Source organism: Mandrillus leucophaeus, unplaced genomic scaffold, assembly GCF_000951045.1.
Source record: "Mandrillus leucophaeus isolate KB7577 unplaced genomic scaffold, Mleu.le_1.0 Scaffold516, whole genome shotgun sequence".
Lineage (NCBI taxonomy): Eukaryota > Metazoa > Chordata > Mammalia > Primates > Cercopithecidae > Mandrillus > Mandrillus leucophaeus.
This window is the reverse complement of record NW_012105542.1, coordinates 2,078,058-2,098,394: the sequence shown is the minus strand read 5'-3', so window position 1 is coordinate 2,098,394 and position 20,337 is coordinate 2,078,058. Positions and strand designations below refer to the sequence as shown.

At 50.5% G+C, this 20,337-nt stretch overlaps 1 protein-coding gene across 3 annotated transcripts in view; it reads right to left on the bottom strand.

Moving 5' to 3' along the window:
* Nucleotides 1–1,372: 1,372 nt before the first annotated feature.
* The window catches only part of L3MBTL1 (l(3)mbt-like 1 (Drosophila)), a 54,307-nt gene continuing 35,342 nt past the window's right edge, over nt 1,373–20,337 (bottom strand). For 2 of the 3 annotated variants that reach the window (XM_011996476.1, XM_011996475.1), the window contains 14 exons: nt 19,918–20,022; nt 18,867–19,002; nt 18,393–18,484; nt 16,345–16,496; nt 15,851–15,927; nt 15,182–15,267; nt 14,880–14,990; nt 14,332–14,446; nt 13,338–13,437; nt 12,982–13,179; nt 12,818–12,867; nt 9,061–9,218; nt 8,579–8,646; nt 7,499–8,458 (listed from right to left, as the gene is read on the bottom strand). In XM_011996476.1, the coding sequence (XP_011851866.1) occupies nt 8,272–8,458; nt 8,579–8,646; nt 9,061–9,218; nt 12,818–12,867; nt 12,982–13,179; nt 13,338–13,437; nt 14,332–14,446; nt 14,880–14,990; nt 15,182–15,267; nt 15,851–15,927; nt 16,345–16,496; nt 18,393–18,484; nt 18,867–19,002; nt 19,918–20,022 (1,635 nt within the window). In that variant the 3' untranslated portion in view covers nt 7,499–8,271. Of the gene's footprint in view, nt 1,508–7,498; nt 8,459–8,578; nt 8,647–9,060; nt 9,219–12,817; nt 12,868–12,981; nt 13,180–13,337; nt 13,438–14,331; nt 14,447–14,879; nt 14,991–15,181; nt 15,268–15,850; nt 15,928–16,344; nt 16,497–18,392; nt 18,485–18,866; nt 19,003–19,917; nt 20,023–20,337 lie in introns of those variants that run through there. The other variant, XM_011996477.1, reaches the window with a different exon arrangement.

Below are 20,337 nucleotides of genomic sequence, written 5' to 3'. Positions count from 1 at the left end.
TTGGCAGTGACTCCTTGCCTCCATGTGGGGCTGGCTCCTGCCAGTGGCTCTCCCCCTTCCCACCCAGGCTGGGAGGCAGGTTTGGCAGTGACTCAGTGGAAGCTGGGTTCCTATGTGGACAGAGAAGTGGAAGTCCCAGAGCCCCAGCAGGGACCTGGCTGGCAGTGCAAGACAAATGGAGAGCGGCAAGGAGGGCTTCAGGGACCCGGAGAATTCAGATAGAAAAGTTCACCTTCCTAACTCCCAACTTCAAGACTCTGCAAGAGCTAGTGGTAAACATTTAAGGGACACGCTGAATGATATGGGGGTGTGTGCTACACAGAGTGCTACATTTTCATGGCAGAAGGCCTGGCAGACCTGGGGCCATCACCCCATGGGCAATACCTTGGCTGAGGTCCAAGGCTGCAGAGGACACTATTCCTAATTTCAGGCACCACTATGCCTGCTGGAGCTGCCCCTCTGGCCAAAGACCCGAGATTGTCTAACAAATTCTTATGCTGGTCTCCTAACCTAGGCTACTGACCAGGCTGGGCTTACTCCTTTCCAGACTCAACACGTGAAGGGTGTGTGGAAAACAGCAGTGGAACCTCAACCTCTGCCATCTATAAAAGAGGCTCTAGCCACCTGCTCATTCTGCTGGAACTTGGACTTGGCATGGGATACTAAAATGTCAACTGGTCCAGAACTGGGCAAGTTCAGGAAGGCATCTTAGCTCAGAATCTCTCAATTCTGGGGAAAAGAGAGAAAGGCAGCTAGAGACTTCCAAGGGATCTTATGAAAACATGTTTCTGAGGTTCACATATCTCAGGGGGAAGAGCCAGTGGGGTCTGGCTGGGGGCACTGCCCAGGAAACGAAGCAGCAGAATGAGGGCAGCAAAACCAGCAGACAGAAAGGGAGGAGGTGCCTCCAGGAGTAAATACGTTTGTGGCAGGGTCATTCTTGGCAGGAGGAAAGGAGCCAAGAAGAGAAAAGCACACAGAGATACCAAAAAAGGGAAAGGGGCCTCAGATTGAAGGACTGCTGCTCTACTAGACTCTCCTCAACCGCTAAGAAAAAGACCCTTTGGTAATAAAATAAAAGTCCACTAGAGCTGTGGGGTTGCCACAGTCCCACTGACTCCATGAGTAATGCCCCTGCCAATCACACCCTCACTGACATGCCTGGTGGCGAATGAGCTCTAGGACTTGGGGCTGGGTGCCTACCCTCCCCAGGGCTCCTCAGCTCCCATGTACCCTCTAAGAAGGACTAGCCCTGGTCAGATACAGGTGGAACATGGGGACGTGGGGGTATGAGGAACTCAGGTCAGGAAGAAAGCATCAGCTGGAGAGGGAGACCAAGCAGGGGCCGCAGGAGGGCCCAGCCCTGGGCCAGTCACTTTAAGGTGTCATCGGCGTTTTTGAACATGAGAATGGCGTTATAGATCTTCAAGGCTGGGCCCAGCTTGACGCTCATGATCTTCACAATGTCCGCCTGTGTCAGCAAAAGGAAGGCCTCGCCGTCAATCATCTGAGGGGTCGGGGGAGGGAGGTGGAAAGTGGAGAAGAAGGTGGAAGGGGTCACGGGGCAGGGGTGAAGGAAAGGGAGGGGTGCACATGGGGAATAGGGGAGGGGAGGAGGAGTAAAGGATATGTGGAAGACAGGGAAGGAGGAGAGAGGGGGAGAGAAAGGATCGGGAGAAAGGAGAAGGGAGGGAGAAAGGAAAAAAGGAAGACAGCAATGGGGACGGAGAAGGAAAGAAAGACAGCCACAGGTTTCCCCGTCTTCACACACTTGTTCTCTTTCTCTCTTTCTGCTGACTGGTCTAAGGTTTAGCATATGTATTTGCAAAATGTCTTTTGAGTCCTCACAGACAGTGGCTTTGAGAAACCTGCTGTTGTTGTCCCCACATGACCTCATCGGTCAACCTTAGTGCCGATAACAGCAAGACAAGCAGACACTGTGAGCATTCCGACATGAGGAAGTATGAAGTACACAGTATCACCTAGGAGCTTGTCTTGCCAAAAGCAGAGGTGGGCAGGGGGAGAGAGAGAGAGAAACAGGGACAGTGACAGTGAGAAATTTAACCTAAGTCTAACCCAGCCTTTGGATCTAACTTTCATTTCTTGGGAAATACAGGGGATAGAGGAACAAGTTAAGTGACACCACAAGAAAGCAACAAGACAAATCCAAAAAACCACATTCTGAAAGACTTTTAAAACGTCATTAAAAAAGGAAAAACAAAGGATGGAGGGGCTCTTCTAGAACAGAAAAAACTTAAGAGACATAAAAACCAAAACCAATTATGTGGGCCTTGTTTGGATTCTGGCTCAAAAACTGCAAAGAGTATCCTAAGAACTGGGGAAATATGAATGCAGACTGGGTATTGGATGATATAAAGGAGTTACTTGCAATTTGGTAGTGGAATAACAAGATTGTGGTTATGTAAAGAAAGTCCTTAGTTTTTAGAGATGCAAAGTTATGTCCTCAGGGGTGAAATGTCATGATGTCTAAAATTTACTTAAAATTACTTCATCCAAATATAGGTGAAGCAAATATGGAAAATATTGGTAATTGTTGATTCTAGCAGCTAGGTATGTGGGTAGAGTCAAGGAGTGAAGTCAGTTGTGGAGAAGGGGATGGAATGAAGAGAGCTGGGAGGCAGACTCTGGGGGTCAAGAGATTGAGCTGGGGGACGCTGTTTTTGAGGATATGCCATCCCTCCTATGCTCACCCCTCAAGCATCATAGCAATGAAAACACTTCTGTGTTGTTTCTTATGTGCCAGGCACTGCTCCTAAGCACCTGTCATGTATTAATTCAGTTAATCCTCACAATAACCCTATGAAGCAATACCATTATCCTGATTATACAGATGAGGAAACCAAGGCAGACAGGCTACAGAATTTGCCCAAGATATACCTTGCTTATAAGTGCTGACCTGTGTTCTTAACCACCGTGAGAGCTGGGTAGGGGTATCCTATGGACATGACTCACGCAGCTCAGGGGGCGATGCCACCCAAGCCTGGCCCTGCCCCACAGTTGTGCGTGAGCCTTCCTCACACCTAGCTCCACAGACTGCACTACAGACCCTTCCCCAATAACTGGGTGTCTTCTGCCTTGCACCTCTGTTCCCTCTACCACCCCTGCCAGGAAGGCCTGCTCACTGTCAGCATGCTTTTCCCAGCAGTCAGAACTGTCCACTCCTTCCGCTCTGCCTAGAGTTCACACAGTTCCACAAACTCCCCTGAATTCCCCTTCCGCTCTGCCTAGAGTTCACACAGTTCCACAAACTCCCCTGAATTCTCCTTCCGCTCTGCCTAGAGTTCACACAGTTCCACAAACTCCCCTGAATTTTCCTTTCACTCTGCCTAGACTTCACACAGTTCTACAAACTCCCCTGAATTGTATGTATTTCTTCATTTGCCTTCCAGGAGCACCACGGGGCTGCTTACCTGACATAAGTCAGGTGCTCAGTAAATCCAGAAAGAATGAATGAAAGGATCTCCCAGGTGTGGTGACAACAGAACTGTATCTCACAGAGGCTGGCAACCTTAGAGGTTAAACGGAGGCAGGACAGAGTGGGGGAATGAACCCCATATATCTGTCCCCCCAGCAGCTCTGAGGAAACAGTTACCTGGTCCTTCCCAATTCACTAACCAAGGAGGCTCCGAAAACTGGCACTTCTGATGGCTAAAAACCTTCCCCCTCAAAAGAAAACGGAAAGTCTAGTAGCCAAATGCACGGATGAGATTATGTGCATTAAGCTTCCTTTCTAATGCTCTAAAATGACCCCTCAAGTGAAAAGGGGCTTCCCAGGTCTAAGATCAGGGTCTGGTGAATAAGCACATTTCCCCCTTCCTCAAGGAGTCTGCCATTCTATTCTCTCTCCAGCACCTCCTCGATGGGGAAGCACTGGAGAAACTGCTTGCCTGAGACACTGGGAGCTATGAGGGGGATGCCAAGTGGTCATCCCAGGAGGCAGCTCCCTTGGACTTGAGGAGCTCTCTTTGCTGACCCCCAGCAGATGTGTCTGTGTAGAAACATCCAGATTCAGACACCTCATGCCAGTCTGGCTCTGGGGCTTGCTCTGTCGCCCAGGCTGGAGTACGGTGGCATGATCTCGGCTCACTGTAACCTCCACCTCCCAGGTTCAAGCAACTCTTCTGCCTCAGCCTCCTGAGTAGCTGGGACCAGAGGCATGTGCCACCACACCCAGCTAATTTCTGTATTTTTCGTATAGACAGGGTTTCACCATGTTGGCCAGGCTGGTCTCGAACTCCTGACATCTGGGATTACAGATGTGAGCCACCATGCCTGGCCTCTGGGGCTCCCTCTTGATGGTCCCACTGAATCACAGAGCCTGGCCAGGGAAACCTCGAAGTTCAGGATATGAAGGAAAGGAAACCCTGGCAGAGTTAAGTATGTACTCTTACAGGAGTTCATTTCATTTCTTTTCTTTTCTTTTTTTTTTTGATAGAGAGTCTTGCTCTGTGCCTAGGCTGGAGTGCAGTGGCACAATCTCAGTTCACTGCAACCTCTGCCTTCCAGGTTCAAGCGATTCTCATGCCTCAGCCTCCCGAGTAGCTGGACTACAGGCATGCACCACCATGCTCGGCTAATTTTTTTGTATTTGTCATACAGACTGGGTTTCACCATATTGGCCAGGCTGGTCTCAAACTCCTGACCTCAAATAATCTGCCCGCCTTGGTCTCCCAAATTGCTGGGATTACAGGAGTGAACCACCGCCCTGGCCAGGATTTCAGTTCTTATTCAGAGAACCCACTGGTATATGGCTCCTTGTGTATTGCCTGAGATTTCTCACCCACGGTAATTGCCAAGGCCCAGGTTTCAGGTTCTTCAAAGCAAAGGCCAGAGTCTGTGGTCTGGCAGTCTGAGACTAGGTAAGGGAACAATGGAATGACCTCAGAAAATCTAAGATGTTGTCTGTGTGCTGGTGGGCATGGGGAGTTTTGAGCCATATGATCAGGAAAAGGGTCATGTTCTGACCTTGAAGGTAGAGGAAAATGGATAAAATAAGTCATACAATAATCTACCCTAAGCAACAGCCTGCAGTGCTGTGGAGAGGTCCAGGGAATTTCCTAAAATTGAGATGATCAGGATAGATCTTGAGAGAGCCATACATGGAATGTTTAACACAGGTCAAGCTAAGATTTAATCAGCACTTTCAAAACCCCACTGGGACTTCTATGCTTTCACAGCAGAAAGGTGTGGTCTACCAGGAGCCCAAGAATATGGGACATTTGGGAAGCAGGAAGCTGCCAGTATCCATCTGGCTGCACAGTTAGCAGAGCCCATCGGCCCCTCTCTGTCCTCCCCTTCCTCTGGGCTCCAGGACACCTGCACACCTGTCTTTCATGGCCCTTACCACACTCTACCAGGAGCAACAACTTACAATTCTGTATCCCCTACCACGCAGAGAACCTTAAGAGCAGGGACCTGTTCTTATCTGCTTCAGTATCACATCACCTTATACAAGGCCAGGCACAAAGTAGACATCAATAATTATTTGCTGATGAAATGGCTACAATAAAGATGACAAAGAGAGGACTGGACAGACTACTCTTAGAGCCACCAGTAAAGAACAACCATAAGACCATCTATGCACTTTGCTCTAATTCCTCACTCATGAAGCAACCCTCTACTGGCTGGTCTGTGTCCCAGACGGAGAGCATCTTGATTGGTGTCCCTGAATACCCAATCATCAGTTAAGCCAGAGAGAGCCCACTCCTGGAGCATTGTCCTACCTGGGGAAACTGATGACATGGGCCAGACACTGGAGATGGCGATCCTCACATCCCATAAAGGTCCTGCTCCACTCCAAGACTCTATTTGATGCTGGCAGTCTACCAGTACACCTTCTCCCTTTGGCCACTAGTTTTCTGTATCACAGACCATGCTGAACCAAGAGACACAGCAGATGTTCCTGGGAGACATAGCCCTTGTCCCAAGATGAAGAGAATGCAAAGCCAAGCATAGGCTGGAGGATGAAACTCGGCTGGCTCTGTAGCTGGCTGAACAACTACACTTGAAGAGTGCTGACTTATGACCTGTGGTCAACCTACAGAAAGGTCTGAAACAGGGTGCCACATGGTTCTGCCTTCTCATAAAACACGTTAAGACTTGGACAAAGACACAGAAGGCTTAGTTATCAAATGTGCAAGCTGTACGAGGTTGGGAAGCCTTATTAACATCACAGATGACAGAAGCAAAATTTAAAACAGGGCTTTAAAACCAACCAGATAACATTTAATAGGGTGGATGTAAAGTTTTACATTAGGTTAATTAAAAAAAAAATCTCAGTGGTGCAAGTACTCACTGGAAAATTTGGTTCGACTGTAGTTGACATGAAAAGCACCTGGGGGCTTTTATGAACCCCAAAGTAGTGTGATGTGGCTATAATAAAGCTAGGGCAAACTTAAGTTTTGCTAACAAAAAAAAAAAAATAGAGTTCAAATCTAGGGGAAGAGAAAATAACCCTAATGTACAAGAAATTATGGTATACTCATAAAATGGAACACCAGTCAGCAATAAACAAACTACAGGTACAGACAACAACATGGAGAAGCCTCAAAAACATGACACTGTGCAGAGACAGACCTAGAAGATAACACGCCCTATGATTCCATTTATATGAGTTGAAGAACAGGCAAAGCTCATCTATGATGCTAGAAATTAGAAAAGTGGTTGTCTTTTGGGGTACGGACTGACTAAAAGGGGCTGAGAAAGAACTTTCTGGTATGATGGAAAGGTCTATATCTTTTTCTTTTCTTCTTTTTTTTTTTTTACTAAGTTTTTTTTGTATGACTTAATATGAGAGGAAATGTCTATATATTGATTGAAGAGTTCAAGGGCAGACATGTCGTAAAACCTGTGAAATTGTACTTTTAACATGTGTGCCTCTCTCTCTATAGGCATTTTATCTCAATTAAAACACCTCTAGGGGAGCAGCACCCCAGCATGTTCTATGCCGGCCAGAGGCCATCGAACACAGGGAGTTCAGCTCTGCACACATACATGAAGAGAAGAAGATCACCAACACAGAGGGCAAGGAAAGCACCTGGAAGCAGGAGGAGTTTGGGAGCTCCACCACACACAGCTCAAAGGAGGAAACTGGCTGTGCTGGGCCTGGATACAGACACTCTTCCAGGGCAAGAAGAGCCAACTACTTTCTTTTTTTGTTTTTTGAGACAGAATTTTGTTCTGTTGCCCAGGCTGGAGTGTAGTGGTGCAATCTCGGCTCATCGCAACCTCCGCCTCCCAGGTTCAAGTGATTCCCCTGCCTCAGCCTCCCGAGTAGCTGGGACTACCGGTGCAGGCCACCACACCCAGTTAATTTTGTATTTTTAGTAGAGACAGGGTTTCACCATGTTAGCCAGGCTGGTCTTGAACTCCTGACCTCAGGTGATCTGCCCGACTTGGCCTCCCAAAGTGTTGGGATTACAGGCATCAGCCACTGCACCCGGCCAACAAAGTTCTTTACTTAAGGGCAACTATGTACTAAAAGTCAAAACTGGTGTTTATTGTGTTCCCACCATATCAGTCATTTTGTATAGGTAAAGTGATTGGATCTACATGTTCCTCCATGATATTGCTATATTATATACTAGTGATACACAGCCATATACTACATAAAGACATTTCCGTCAATGATTCCACATTTAAAACCATGGTCCCATAAGATTATAATGGAACATATACAGAAACCTGATACATGGCCCTTGATATTGGCATTGCAGATCAAGTAGGGGAAATGACTGATATTCAGTAATAATGCTGGGACATTTGTTTTTTCATGTGAAAATATACATATAAATAAAAATACATATAACATCTACGTTTGTGTAAGTACATTCTATAATGTTTACACAATGACAAAATTGTCTAGTGACACATTTTTAAGAATGTATCCCCATCGTTAAGCAATGCATGACTGTAATTATACTAGACATTCTGGTATGATTCATTCATCATTTCCAATGCTCACAATGGCTCTGCAAGGTAGAGCTCATTATACCCACTTTATCTCCATTTTACAGACAAGAAGATGCAGGCTCAGAGACAGTAAACAGCTCAAATTGACAGAACTGGGATTTAAACCCAGACTGTCTCCAAAGCTGACATTCTTTTTTTATCTACAACTCACTACTCCTTGGCTCTTGATTTTAAGTGTGTGTTAGGATCCTTGCAGTAAATCACAGTATCTGTGTCATTCAAAATACACTTTAATTATCAGCTATATTGGATTAAAGGTTAAAAAAAGTACACTTTAATTTACTGACTACCACTTGCGAAGCTAAGTTTGGCAAGCAAATGAGTGGGTAGAGAGCAGAGGAGTGAATGGACTCCTGTCTCCAGGACGCCTTTTCCTTCCTGAAGATGATCTGAGCACACAGGGTCCCCAAGCTGGGCCACAGTCCAGACTAGATTCTTCCCAGAGACATGGGTCACTCTGACTATTCTTGCCCAGTAGGGCAACACGGGTCCCTCCCTAGCTGAGGCAGCGCCAGTGAGGGCACCTGCTTCCTGCTGTCTTAAGGACCCAGTGACCCCAGCTCTGTCTCCCACTCTGCACTTGCACCTTACCTCGTCTTTGAAGAGGCGTGCTTGGTCCTCACAACCTGTCAGGGTCTGAACAAAGCCGAAGACCTTGGAAACCAAAGATGACATGTTGACCAGGGGACAGAGCTTGGGCATGTAAGAGGGCTGGCCTCCATGGCCTAGGTGCTTCTGAGCTGTGCCAATGCTGCTTTTTCTCCCCAGCCTAAAAGGATCCTAGGGTTTCTATGCTGGCAGATGTGCCAAGTTGGGCCCCTTGCTTCTGAGGCCTGGGACTGAAGTCTGCCTCTCCTGTTGGATTTCTGGCGGAAATAGCAGCACAGCCCCCGCCCCCTCTGCCACGATGGGCCTATTAGGAAGTGTCTCACTGGGCAGCTGACAGGTGAGCACGAAGTAGTGCCAGGAGTGGTACCAGGTTCTACCTGACCTGGGCCTTTCCACCAGGGTATGGTGAGAGGGAGGAGGAGGGGAAGACAAGGATAAAGAAGGGCCCTCGCTCCTCACCTCATCGATGGTCCACTTGGCGACTGTCGAGGCTGAGATGCCCGCTACTCCTGGCAGGAGCTTGCAGTGCTGCTCCCAGCACACTGAGAGTGAGCGGTCAGGGTGGGCCGACAGGGCTGACATGAAGAGGGACTGGTGCACGACATCGGGCGTGAGTGCTGGAAAGCAGAGGCAGAGGCTGGCAGGCCGACGCTGAGGGCTAAACTGTTCCCGAAGCCCATGCATACCCACACCACTCAGGAGACTGGCTGGCAGAGTAGACAGGACCCCGGGCCCCTTCTGACAGCCTGTAGAGTCAAGAGGGTGAGCCATATCTCCTGACTCCTCACGCAGTGTTCACTCCTGCTGGTAAAGTGGCTCTCTCAAAGACTCTCAGGTCAGCTATTTGGAATGACCCTCACCCCATCTCTCCGAGGCTGCACCACCCTGGGCCCTGCAAGGATACTCTCTTAGAGCTGCTGCAGCATCTCTAAAGACACAATTTTCTAGATGCCATGCATCAAAAGGGTCCTTAACATCCAAACAAGCTCAGCCTTGACGTCAGAAGTCCACTCTGTTTACTCTTCTTCTCATGGGTCCTTTTGGGCTACGACCAACTTTCTCAGAGCTAGTCCCCCTGAGGAGGCTGAAGACCACCCCTCTGGCCACTGCCATTGCCTCAAGCTCCAGTTCCCCCGCCTCCTCCACCAGCCCGGTCTGCACTACTGCCTACGCCAGCACTAGAGGGTGATCCCTGACCCACTCCTCAGCTCCATGTTGCCTGTGGCTTTGCTTCCTCGTCTGCCTCTGGGATCAGTGGCCCCAACCTCCTACCTCAAGCAGCTGTACTGAGCTGATGACTCATGCTGCTCAGCTTGGCCTCCTCCTTGCTGGGGCCTGGCACTTGCCAACTTGGACTTCATCCCCCTCTGGCTGCTTTGACAAACCTGGCCCCACTCACTGCTACCAGCCTTGGCTGGCCTTGTGCAATGTGGCCACTTTCCCAAGGGGTTTTCCCAGCCTCTGTCCATGGTCCAGGGGCATTGGCTCTTTATTCTCCTGGTGCTAATTCCAGATGCTCATTAGTGCAGCACCTCCAAGTGCCCTCTTGTCAAAGACCCTCCCTGTTGGTCATAGATTGTCCTGCCCTCTCTCCTTGAGTGTCTGCCTTTAAGCCTGGCTCTTCCACCCACAAAGCCTCGGGGATTCCATCCCCGGCCCTACCAACCACACTTCTGTGCCACTGCCTTCCTGCTGCTCTCTCTGTTCATCAGCAAAACCCTAATACTTGCCCTGCCCATACCCCAGACAGCCCCATCTCCCTGCTCAGTCAGCTCCTCTCATGGCCCGTCTGGGGCACGCCCAGCATCTCTCATGACAGCTACCACCACTAGCACCTTATCTACCTGGCCACAGGTTTGGCCTCTGGTCCACCAGGTACTCCCTCTTTGAAACCCTGTATCTGGTCCCCTTCATACCCTGGGGTGGGGTTTGGGAGACAACACCAAGTTTGTAGGGAGCTTTTCTCCTTATCTTGCTTCCCCAGAGCACAGGGAAGAGCACAGGCCAGGAGCGCTCACCAGCAGTTAGTGTTTTATCTAACTGCAGACATCCAGCTGCAGGTCAGACATGTCTCCTCAGACATGGCTCCTCGGTTCCTTCAGCAGTTGACACTTCCAGGCCTAAAGACTAAGCCCAGCCAAGCCCTGTCCTCTCCAGGCAGCCCTTCCTATGGAAGTGTTCGCCAGCAAACCCCAGAGCCTATGAATGACCAGTGGCTCCTCTGGGTGAGAGGAGAGCTAGAAAAGCAGGGGTGCCCTGCAGAAGTGAGATCTGGGAAATGGCCTCTGCTCTATCCTTGAAGTGCCTCAAGGCTCTGGGTGAGCCCTTCTTTACCAGCTCCAGGACATAGTCTTAGTCTTGGAAAGATGTAGCTTCCCAAAAATTCTACAGCCTAATTCCGGGGTGAACACAGCAGGCAAGTGCCCTCTGGTGGTCAGAACTTGGTCCTGCAGTGGACCAGACCGTGGGTGCCACAGGTGGGTACAAGAAGTGCCCACTGCAGTTTGATCCTTAGGAGTCCTTACTCTGAGGGTCTAGGCGCTGGCCAAGACCCTCAGGTGTGAGACTGAAGAAACTGCCTCTGTTCCCGAAAAAAGGAAACAGTATGAGATGACAGCAAGAGGGAGTGAGCAAGAGACTCAGAATAATAATACTGGCAGGGAGCTGTGCTAAGCACCTCACATGGAGCATCTCAGTTAAGCCTCTCACCACATCATACGATGGGTTCGATTATTATCAGCATTTTACAGATGAGGAAGGTGAGGCTCAGAGAGGCAGTGTCACCCACCCAAGATCTCTCAGCCTGTAAAAGGTAGTCTGACTTCAGGGCTATGCTTTTTATCACTATGTTATTTACTGCCCAGATTACAGAGACTGTTCTTGAAGAACTGGGACAGCTTGGGTCTTGCCAAAGGTGCATTAAACCAAGTGATTCTCAAGGTCTCTTTTAGCCTGAAAACGACATTCATTCCATTCAACTGCCCTGCTGTGCATCAGGCCCTATACTAGTGACTGCAGATGTAAGATGAATTCACCACCCAGGGGAGGGCTCAGTCACTATGCTCCTCCCCTTGAAGTATGTTATGGGCTGAAATGTGTCCCTGCAAAATTCATGTGCCGAAGCCCTAACCCCCAGTGCCTCAGAATGGGACTGCATTTGGAGAAAGGGCCTTTAAAGAGTGATTAAGTTAAAATGAGGTCATTAGGATGGGCCCTAATCCAAGGATACCAATATTCAATTGGTATCCTTACAAGAAGAGACACTTGGACACATCACGAGACACCAGGAATGCTTGTGCACAGAAGAAAGACCACGTGAGAGCATAGCAAGAAGGCAGCCGTCTGCAAGCCAAGAAATCAAGCCTGCCAACACCTTGATCTTGGACTTCTGGCCTCCAGAACTGTGAAAAATAAATTTCTGTTGTTTAAGCTACCCAGTCAATGGTATTTTGTTACGGCAGCAAGCACGCTAATGCAAGGGGAGTGAGAAGTGAACTGACATTTGGGTTAGGTGCTTTATGTCTCTTATACCAGCAGCACGCAGCAGGAGGAGTCAGGTCAGATCCAAGTTGGAATGCCAACTCTGCCCCTTACAAGGTGAATGACCCTGGGCAAGTGACTTCATCCTCTGAGACTCATATTCCTCCTCTCGCAGAAGAACAATATACATGTCAGAGAACTCGTGTGAGAGTTAGACACAGTATGTGTAAAGCACCTGGCATACTGCCTGGCCCATAGTAGATGCTCAGTGAGCAGTGGTAGTAACCACTGTTATTTCAGGTATTGACAACGGAAAGGCAGGTTTTATCCAATTATTCAAGTGAGGAAACTGAAGCTCAAAGATGTTAAGGGACTTGCTTAAGGTCACGCAGGTAGAAAGGGATAGCTATGGTCTCCTTCCCAGGAAGCCTAGAATCAGAGAAGAGCAGGGGCATCATTCTGCTTCACGGTGAAAACCAAAGGCCCCAAGAGACTCTGTACCTTCCCCACAGACTCACAGCAAGGCCATGGGGGACATGAGACTGGAACCCAAGGTCACTCAAAGCCCCTCCATTGCTTTTGCCACTGCTCTGTGCTCTTAGTATCTCAAACGAAGAGGCACGCCCTCCTTCTAACTTCTCCCACTCTGGGAAATCTGTCTCATCCCACCAATGACAGAGCACTCACTGTGAACACTCTGAAGTGGAGGACATAGGAGCAGATAAGTCAGACTTACTCTGGAAATCTTCCTGCGGAATCTTTCGATACTTCGGAGGGCGTCCAATTCTGGAGAAGGAAGGACCAGGTACATGGCAGGGAATCAGCGTCTGGCCCAGTTCGAGAGGCTACGAGGCCCCACACCCCCAGGAAGCCCGGGCCCTGACTCCCTGGCCTCCATACCGGCCATGATGGCGAGGCTTCTTCCTTGGGGAGAAGCCTGAGAGGTTCTTCTTGCGAGCTGAGGCCTCCGAGTCAGACAGCTCTGCTTTCAGCCGGCTCTGGTTCCTCTCAGCCAGCGGGCAGCCTGAGAGGCAATGGTGAGCTGTGAACTTGCCTGTGACATGGCCAGAGCCGTCGCAACCAGGAGTGGGGCACTTCCTGGGGAAGAAGAGGCTTAAGTTGGGTTGAATCCACTGGTCCCTGCTGAGCCCTCTCCAGCCCTGGTCCCATCTGGAGAGTGTCTTGATGGACCCCAGTCGGCTGCACGCAGTAGGTGCGAAACAACCCTGAGGGTCTCAGCAGGAACCTTCACTCACCGGTGGTGAAAGCTGTATTTGGATGTCCTAGTGTGGGGCAGGCTCCTATAGCTGAGAGGGGGACAGCCCCCAAGGGAGGCAGAGCTGGGCTCTCTGGGTCCTAGAAGAGCAGAAAGGAGGGGGGTCCTCATGGAGTCCTAGTGGTGGGGAGTGCTGGGAAGGAAGGAGCAGTTTCCACTGGGGAGATCAGCACTAGAAACCCACTCCCCAGGGATGAGGGCCCTGTGTCGGTTGTGACACCATTCTCTGTTACTGGATATCTGCCCCTCTCTGAGTAAGGAGGGCTTAGCTCTCATATGTTAATACTTTGCTGAAACCTGTAGACCATGCCCTCAGTCTCTGAGAGAACTCTAGGGGAGAAGAGCCACTCAGAGTTGGTTGGGTGAAGCCATACCTTAGAAGCCACATCGGGCAGATTCATGTTACCCTCAGTTCTCTTTCTTGTTTTCATTCCCAAGACTTTGGTAACTTTTTTAAGGCTCTGCCCATGCTTGGAGAACATTCAAAAAGGATCAACACCCCATGTGAGACAAACACAGTTGCAGCAGGGAAATAAGGAAGGAGAATCCTAAGGGTGAAAATGGGGCTGTGCAGCCCAGTGACCTGAACTCTAATCCCTGCCACACAGACAATGAGAATTTACTTTAGGAAGCCAGCATGTCCTTAGCAAACACAGTGCATGCTCAGTGTGGCTCTGCTAGATGCTGAGAGAAATCCCTGAGTGCCTGACCACCTCTGAAGCACATGCTACCAAGTGAGCTCGCCCCTTTGCACCTCAACACCCCAAACCCCGACAACTGGGGTAGCCAGAAGCGCTGCTTAGTGTAGCATATAGTCCGGGGGTGGGGTGGATGGGGGATTCCGAAACTCGTGGTAGGCGTCAGAGCCCTCTGTGTCATATTTGGGCATGGGTTGCAGAGCTCTGTAGGCAAACTACAGGACTGTCAGAACCTGGGGGGAAAGGAAAAGATCAGAGTGCCCTAGGGGTACACACGGAGAGGCGGCTGCAGGGGATGTCCTGTCTTGGAGCACCAGCCGGCAGGGTGGATGTCTGGGTGGTCAGCGTCGATCCAGAAATCATAGCCATGACTCCAGCCATCAAAGTGGATCTGGGGAGGAAAGGCTCTTGGAAGTCAGGTGTTTCTCATGGAGCCCAGCTCAGCCAGGAGGTCCTCTCCCCATCCCTGGGACCCGTCAGAAGCTAGATCCTGGATTGGAAGAATCAAGGGGCCAGCCCTGCAATAATCAGTCTTGGCCACCACATTTTCCAAGGGCATCACTCATCAAGTTACTGGCATCTCCCACTGGCAGTCCTCGGGTGGGACGAGGATTATTAGGCCCATTTTACAGATGATGTAAGGCTTAGAGAGGGAAAATGACTTGTCCAAGCCCACAAAAATAAGTCACAGATGAGGCAAGAATGAGATTCAAGATCTCTGGCTTCATCTCTCTCATGCCATGATGCCCTTGACCTCTAAGCAGTCTACAGAATTCCTGCCCAACTGGCCTGTCCACTTCCCAGCCCTAGGGTCCCAGAGCCACCTTTATCCGATGGTCCTCCACATCCTCCACGCTGGCCACGCGAATCAGGGCTGGGTTCCTGCGGTCCACAGCCTCCAGCTTCATGTTGACCAGGAAGCTGTGAGGGGGTCGCTGCAGATGGGACAGCTTCCTTCAGGCCAAGGCCTAGCTCAGCAGAGGTGAGGCCCCACAGAGGGAGCCCAAATGCTGTGCCTGGGGAAACTGGGGTTTGCCCAAAGGAGAAAACTAGGGCCCCAGCCTGGCTAGCTGAGTGCTCCATGTCTTTCTGAGCTCAGCTCTGGGGGCAGGGAGCACTGACTCACCACCTTGAAGGCCCAAGCGGGGACAGCAGAGGCCCCAGTTTCTTCCAGATATTTCTCCCAACAGAAGTTATCAGGGTCTGGGTAGTCTGGAGGAGAGGATGACAGCAATGTCTAGCCACCCAGGTGTACTGGGGAAGCCCTCTGCCCCCAAGCACGACCAGGAACATGGAAGGGACAAAGGCCCTTGGAGTAGAATCTCCCCCACCATCACCACAGCCAGCTCCTTGCACTGGGCTCCTCAGGCAGATGGGTGCTAGTAGAACCAAGCACAGCACCACCCTAATAGTTTACAGGGCTGTCTGGGAACCCTGACTCCTGTCACTCTTGGTCTGTTGCTCCCACCCCAGACCCATCTGAATCTCTATTGTATTTGGGCCAATGCAATACTTCCAGGAGGAAGGACTCATTTTACTTCTGATTCCCCGTTTCCTTGCTGAGATGGTCATGTAACTTTCTTCCCCTAAACCCCAGTGGAGTCAGGGTTTGACAGGAGTCTCCTAAAATCAAAGGGTTCTCAACTCCCAGGCCAAGAAGCTGAGGCTTCAGGACATGTCTGTTCTCTCACCCTGACCCTAGAGAGCCAGCTACCGAGGCACTACTGGTAGGCGGTCAGTGGAGGGAAGCAGAGCCAGGCTTAGGAAAGGGGACGTGCTCAGGCTGCAGGGTCACCTTGTGGAGGGGTGAGGGGCTTTCCTTGCTTCTGGCACCAGCCCACTGGGTGGATGTAGGGGCTGCTGGGATCACACCTGAAATCCAAGAACACGTCACTGTCCCAAGAGCAACTTGAGGCCCTGAGCCTGCCATCCCCTGACAGCATGGCTCAGGACCCACCCTCATCTACTTCTTAGTGAGAGGGAGACAGATGGCAATGACAAAGTTAGAAAATTGCAACATGAATGACAAACTCTACCATCACCATGATATCTAAGGGAAAATCATGAATCATAGGGGTTTGCTCATCTTAACCATGGTATTTTTAGATGAAACATTTAATATTGAGCTATATTTCTTATGATAAAACTCAATTCAATTATCTTCCAACCTGAGGAAGATCTGAATGTCAGAACTGGACTGAGTGGGGCTACATGGTACCTGAGATATGAAAGCAGTTGCCCCCTGCCATCCCCTCGCCCCCTGAGACCACGTCTGGGCCCTCCCACTACCAGTAGTCATAAGTATCATCCCAGTTGTCGAAGTGCACCAGGAAGCGGCTGTCCACCACATCGGTCACACTGGCCACGCAGACAAGGGAGGGGTTCATGCGGTCAACAGCCTCCAGCTTCATGCCCACCTGGAAGCCCAGGGGTGGGGGACTCTAGGGGAAAAAGAGGGGCTGCCATGGCCAGGGCCAAGCTGGCTAGCACCAGCCCCGAGCCCATTGGCAAACAAAGGAATAGGTTCTCTAGGAAAGCCTGGGGTGTGGGCAGTGAGAAAGGAAGGAGAAATAAGCTGGGAAAGAGGGCCCTCCAGGGCAGAATTATAACCTGAGCCCTGAGGCACTCAGGAACCTCTGGTCTCTAAGGTGCACTCAGAGGCCTGGCTTGTGCCAGAAGGTAAGTGCCTGGAAGGAGGCTATGCGTTCGCCCAAAGAACCTGGCGAATCAAGTATAAATCTTCCCTACCCAGACAATCCCTCCCAGCCTGTCCTGAGGCAGTTGTGGCAATAGTGGGGTGACCGGGAAGAAACAGTGGACATCTATGGCACAGAGGCAGGCGGGGAACCAGTATAAACTGAGTACCTGCCATGTAAGCTTCAAAAGACATCACCTCCCTGGACCTTTACAACAACCCTATTCCCATTTAAGAAGTTAAATCACTTGGCCCAGAACACAATGCTAGTCAATGGTGGCGCCACTATTTAAACAGTTTGGATTAGAAGTCGGCATTTGTTGTCACAACAGCAGATGGGACCCCACCTGTCACCTGGGAACCTGCAAGTATGAACTCTGGGGCTGGACTGGGGTGGGGGAGTAACTGTCTCTGCCTGAAGAGCATGGTGGAGGCCCGGGCCCATGGGGACTCTAGACATGCAATATGGTTGTTTTTTTATTAGACACAGGGTCTCACTCTGTTGCCCAGGCTGGGGTGCAGTGGTACAATCACAGCTTGCTGTAGCCTTGAATTCCTGGGCTCAAACAATCCTCCCACCTCAGCTAGCTACTGTAGTAGCTAGGACTACAGGCACGTGCCACCATGCCCAGCTAATTTAATGACATTTTTTATATAGATAGGGTCTCACTATGTTGCCTGCGCTAGTCTCAAACTCCTAGGCTCAAGTGATCCTCCCGCCTCAGCCTCCCAAAGTACTGGAATTACAGGTGTGAGCCACCGCACCCACCCAGTATGATATATATATATACACAAACATACACTTCTCTTTTTTGAGATGGAGTTTCGTACTTGTTGCTGAGACCGGAGAGCAATGGCGCGATCTTGGCTCACTGCAACTTCCGCCTCCCAGGTTCAAGCGATTCTCCTGCCTCAACCTCCTGAGTAGCTGGGATTACAGATGCCCAACACCATGCCCAGCTCATTTTTTCTATTTTTAGTAGAGACGGGGTTTCACCATGTTGGCCAGGCTGGTGTTGAACTCCTGACCTCAGGTAATCCACCTGCCTCAGTCTCCCAAAGTGCTGGGATTACGGGCATGAGCCACCGTGCCCGACCCAGTATAATATTTTTAATGGGGGCTCCCTATATATCCTAGGCCTTTTGGTTGGGATTATGTGAGATACTTTAACTGCTGGATAAGCTGCCAGCTGCCTTGAACAGAGGAAAGGACAAGGGATGAATTGTTGGAAATAAATGGAGGAATCTCAATGTTGGGCAAAAGGAAGAAAAAACAAGCTCCCAGAATAGAGGCATTGACCTTACACCAAAGAACTGCAAAGCAAACCAAAGCAAGAATACATGAGCAATGATATCTCAGTGCTTAGACTAGGGTAGTGGGTCAGGGGCTCCAAGGGGATGTGAGGACAGGATATCTGCAGTAGCAAAGGAGGGAAGGAAGTCGGGAAAAACCTATAACCAGCTTCCCATCCCTGGCCCTGGACCCTGCCCAGCTGTGCCCCTCCCCATCTGATATGAGAGATCAGAACAAAGCTGAAAGAACCAGTAGATTAACTTCCTTCTGATGAGTCAGATACCCTGGGCCAGCTGCAGTGACTCTGGGACTTGGGGGTGACATCCACTGTCACTCAGGGGCACTCACGTGGCTCTGGCTCACAAACAGGTGCTTGGGGGCAGCCTGAGCTCTTGTGCTGCGCAGGTACTGGCTCCAGCTGAACTCCTCCTCCTTGTAACCTAGGCCCCTCGAGGGGGATGAACAGAGCGCCGTGCAGAGTCTGGGCCACGGCGAGGGCACCCCACAGTGAAGCAGCAGAATCAGGCATGCCTGAGGACCACCCTCCCCCAGCCCTCAAGAACTTGCCCAGGGATCCCCCACTACTGAAGCAGGACACGACTTGAGCGGACACTCAAATGGCAAGTGCAAAGCAGAAGTCCTAGGGCTCCTGGTCAACTTGGTCCCAGGGCAGAGTCATCAGGATGCGACGAAGAGAGGCTGACTTTGGAACAGCGTACAGGGTCAGAAAACAAACGAGTTGGAAGCCAGGGGACCCAAGGGGAAGAAGCAAAGGGTCTGAGGACTCACTGCCTCACTGTGACCAACCCAGCTAGGCCTTACCTTTGGGAGGCTGCAGCTTGTGCCCCGTCTTCTCAAACCAGCCAGCAGGGTGAATGTCAGGGGAGTTGGCATTGACCCAGAAGTCATGGCACTCAGAATACCCATCAAAGTGCAGGCGTAGGCGATAGCCACATACCTGGCCCCATGAGGGGAATCAGGGACTCCAATGTCAGGAGATGCCCCACTCCCCATCTCCCTCACCTCTCCTGGCCCACTCTGGTGGTCTCAGAAGCTCTAATGCTAGCAGGTTCCCCAACCCCACCTTTCTTTCCTCCCAGGTGTACCCCATCCTGTCCTATTCTGCAGTGAGGACAATTTGTGTACTCATGAGCCCTGAGTTCTGGATACAAGGGAGGTGGACCCTATGAGAGTCTCCTGCCCTTTTGAGCCCTGGACAGAATTCTGAGGGCAGCCACCAAGGCTCAGGACTGCTGAGGGCTCCTGATGACTGTTCCCTCTGCTACCTTCTCTCACTGTTCCCCACTCACACTCTGCTTCCAGTCTTGCTGAGCTAATAGCAATTCCTTGAGGGTAGCAGTCTGTTCCATGCCCCAGGGCTTTTGCCCACTTTGCTCCTTCTGCCTGGAGCTCCCTCCTTATTCACAACTTCTCTCTCAAGACTCTGCAAAGGAGGCCCTTCCTCTATGCTTTTCCTGCTCCTCAGACAGATCTGATCCAGCTGTGCCTCCCACCTCAAGTCTGCTGCCACCCCCATGGCATGTCACTGATATGTTTATTTGGCTGGTTCCCCAGACAACTGTGAGCTCCTAGAGGACAAAGACCTTGTTTGACTCACGCCAACATCCCTGGCCCTCGGGATCTCCTCAAGCTTTCCCAGAGTGGACAGTATACGTTCATCCAGTAATAGGACTGACCCATGACACTCCATGTGGTTTTTTTCTTTTAAGCTTTCTGTGTATTCCAACTTAATCCCCTACTAGATTGTGTGTGCTCTGAGGGAAGGGAGGTGTTTCCTTCTATGTCCCCAGCAAGATCCATCAATCTACACTGAGAGACATCATCAGAAAGGTGGTACCAAGCCCCAGCTCACCTCAGCCACAGTGAGGATGAAGTACATGGACGGGTGTTGAGGGTCAATGCCTTCCAACTTCATGCCCAGTTTGAAGCCATTCTTGTTGTGAGTGACTGCCTGGGACTGTCAACGCACAGAGTGGAGAGGACCCAGCTTCCATCCAGCCTTATCCTTGCCTAGTGGGCTTGGGGTGAAGGAGCTGCCTTTAGGCCCCACCTGCCTGGTATTTCCAAAGGGGCAACTTATTTGGGGATCGTTACTTCAGGGATCTAGAGAGAGAGAGAATATCTCCCAGGTCCCTTGAAAAATGTGGGTGAGTCAGGGCTGGACTCACCAAGGGCTCCCTCTCACCAAAGTCATGGAAAGATCAATGCTGAATCGAGTAGAAGTCACCAGAACTCAAAAGTCTGCAGGCCCAGTGATGGGTGAGCCTAGCTT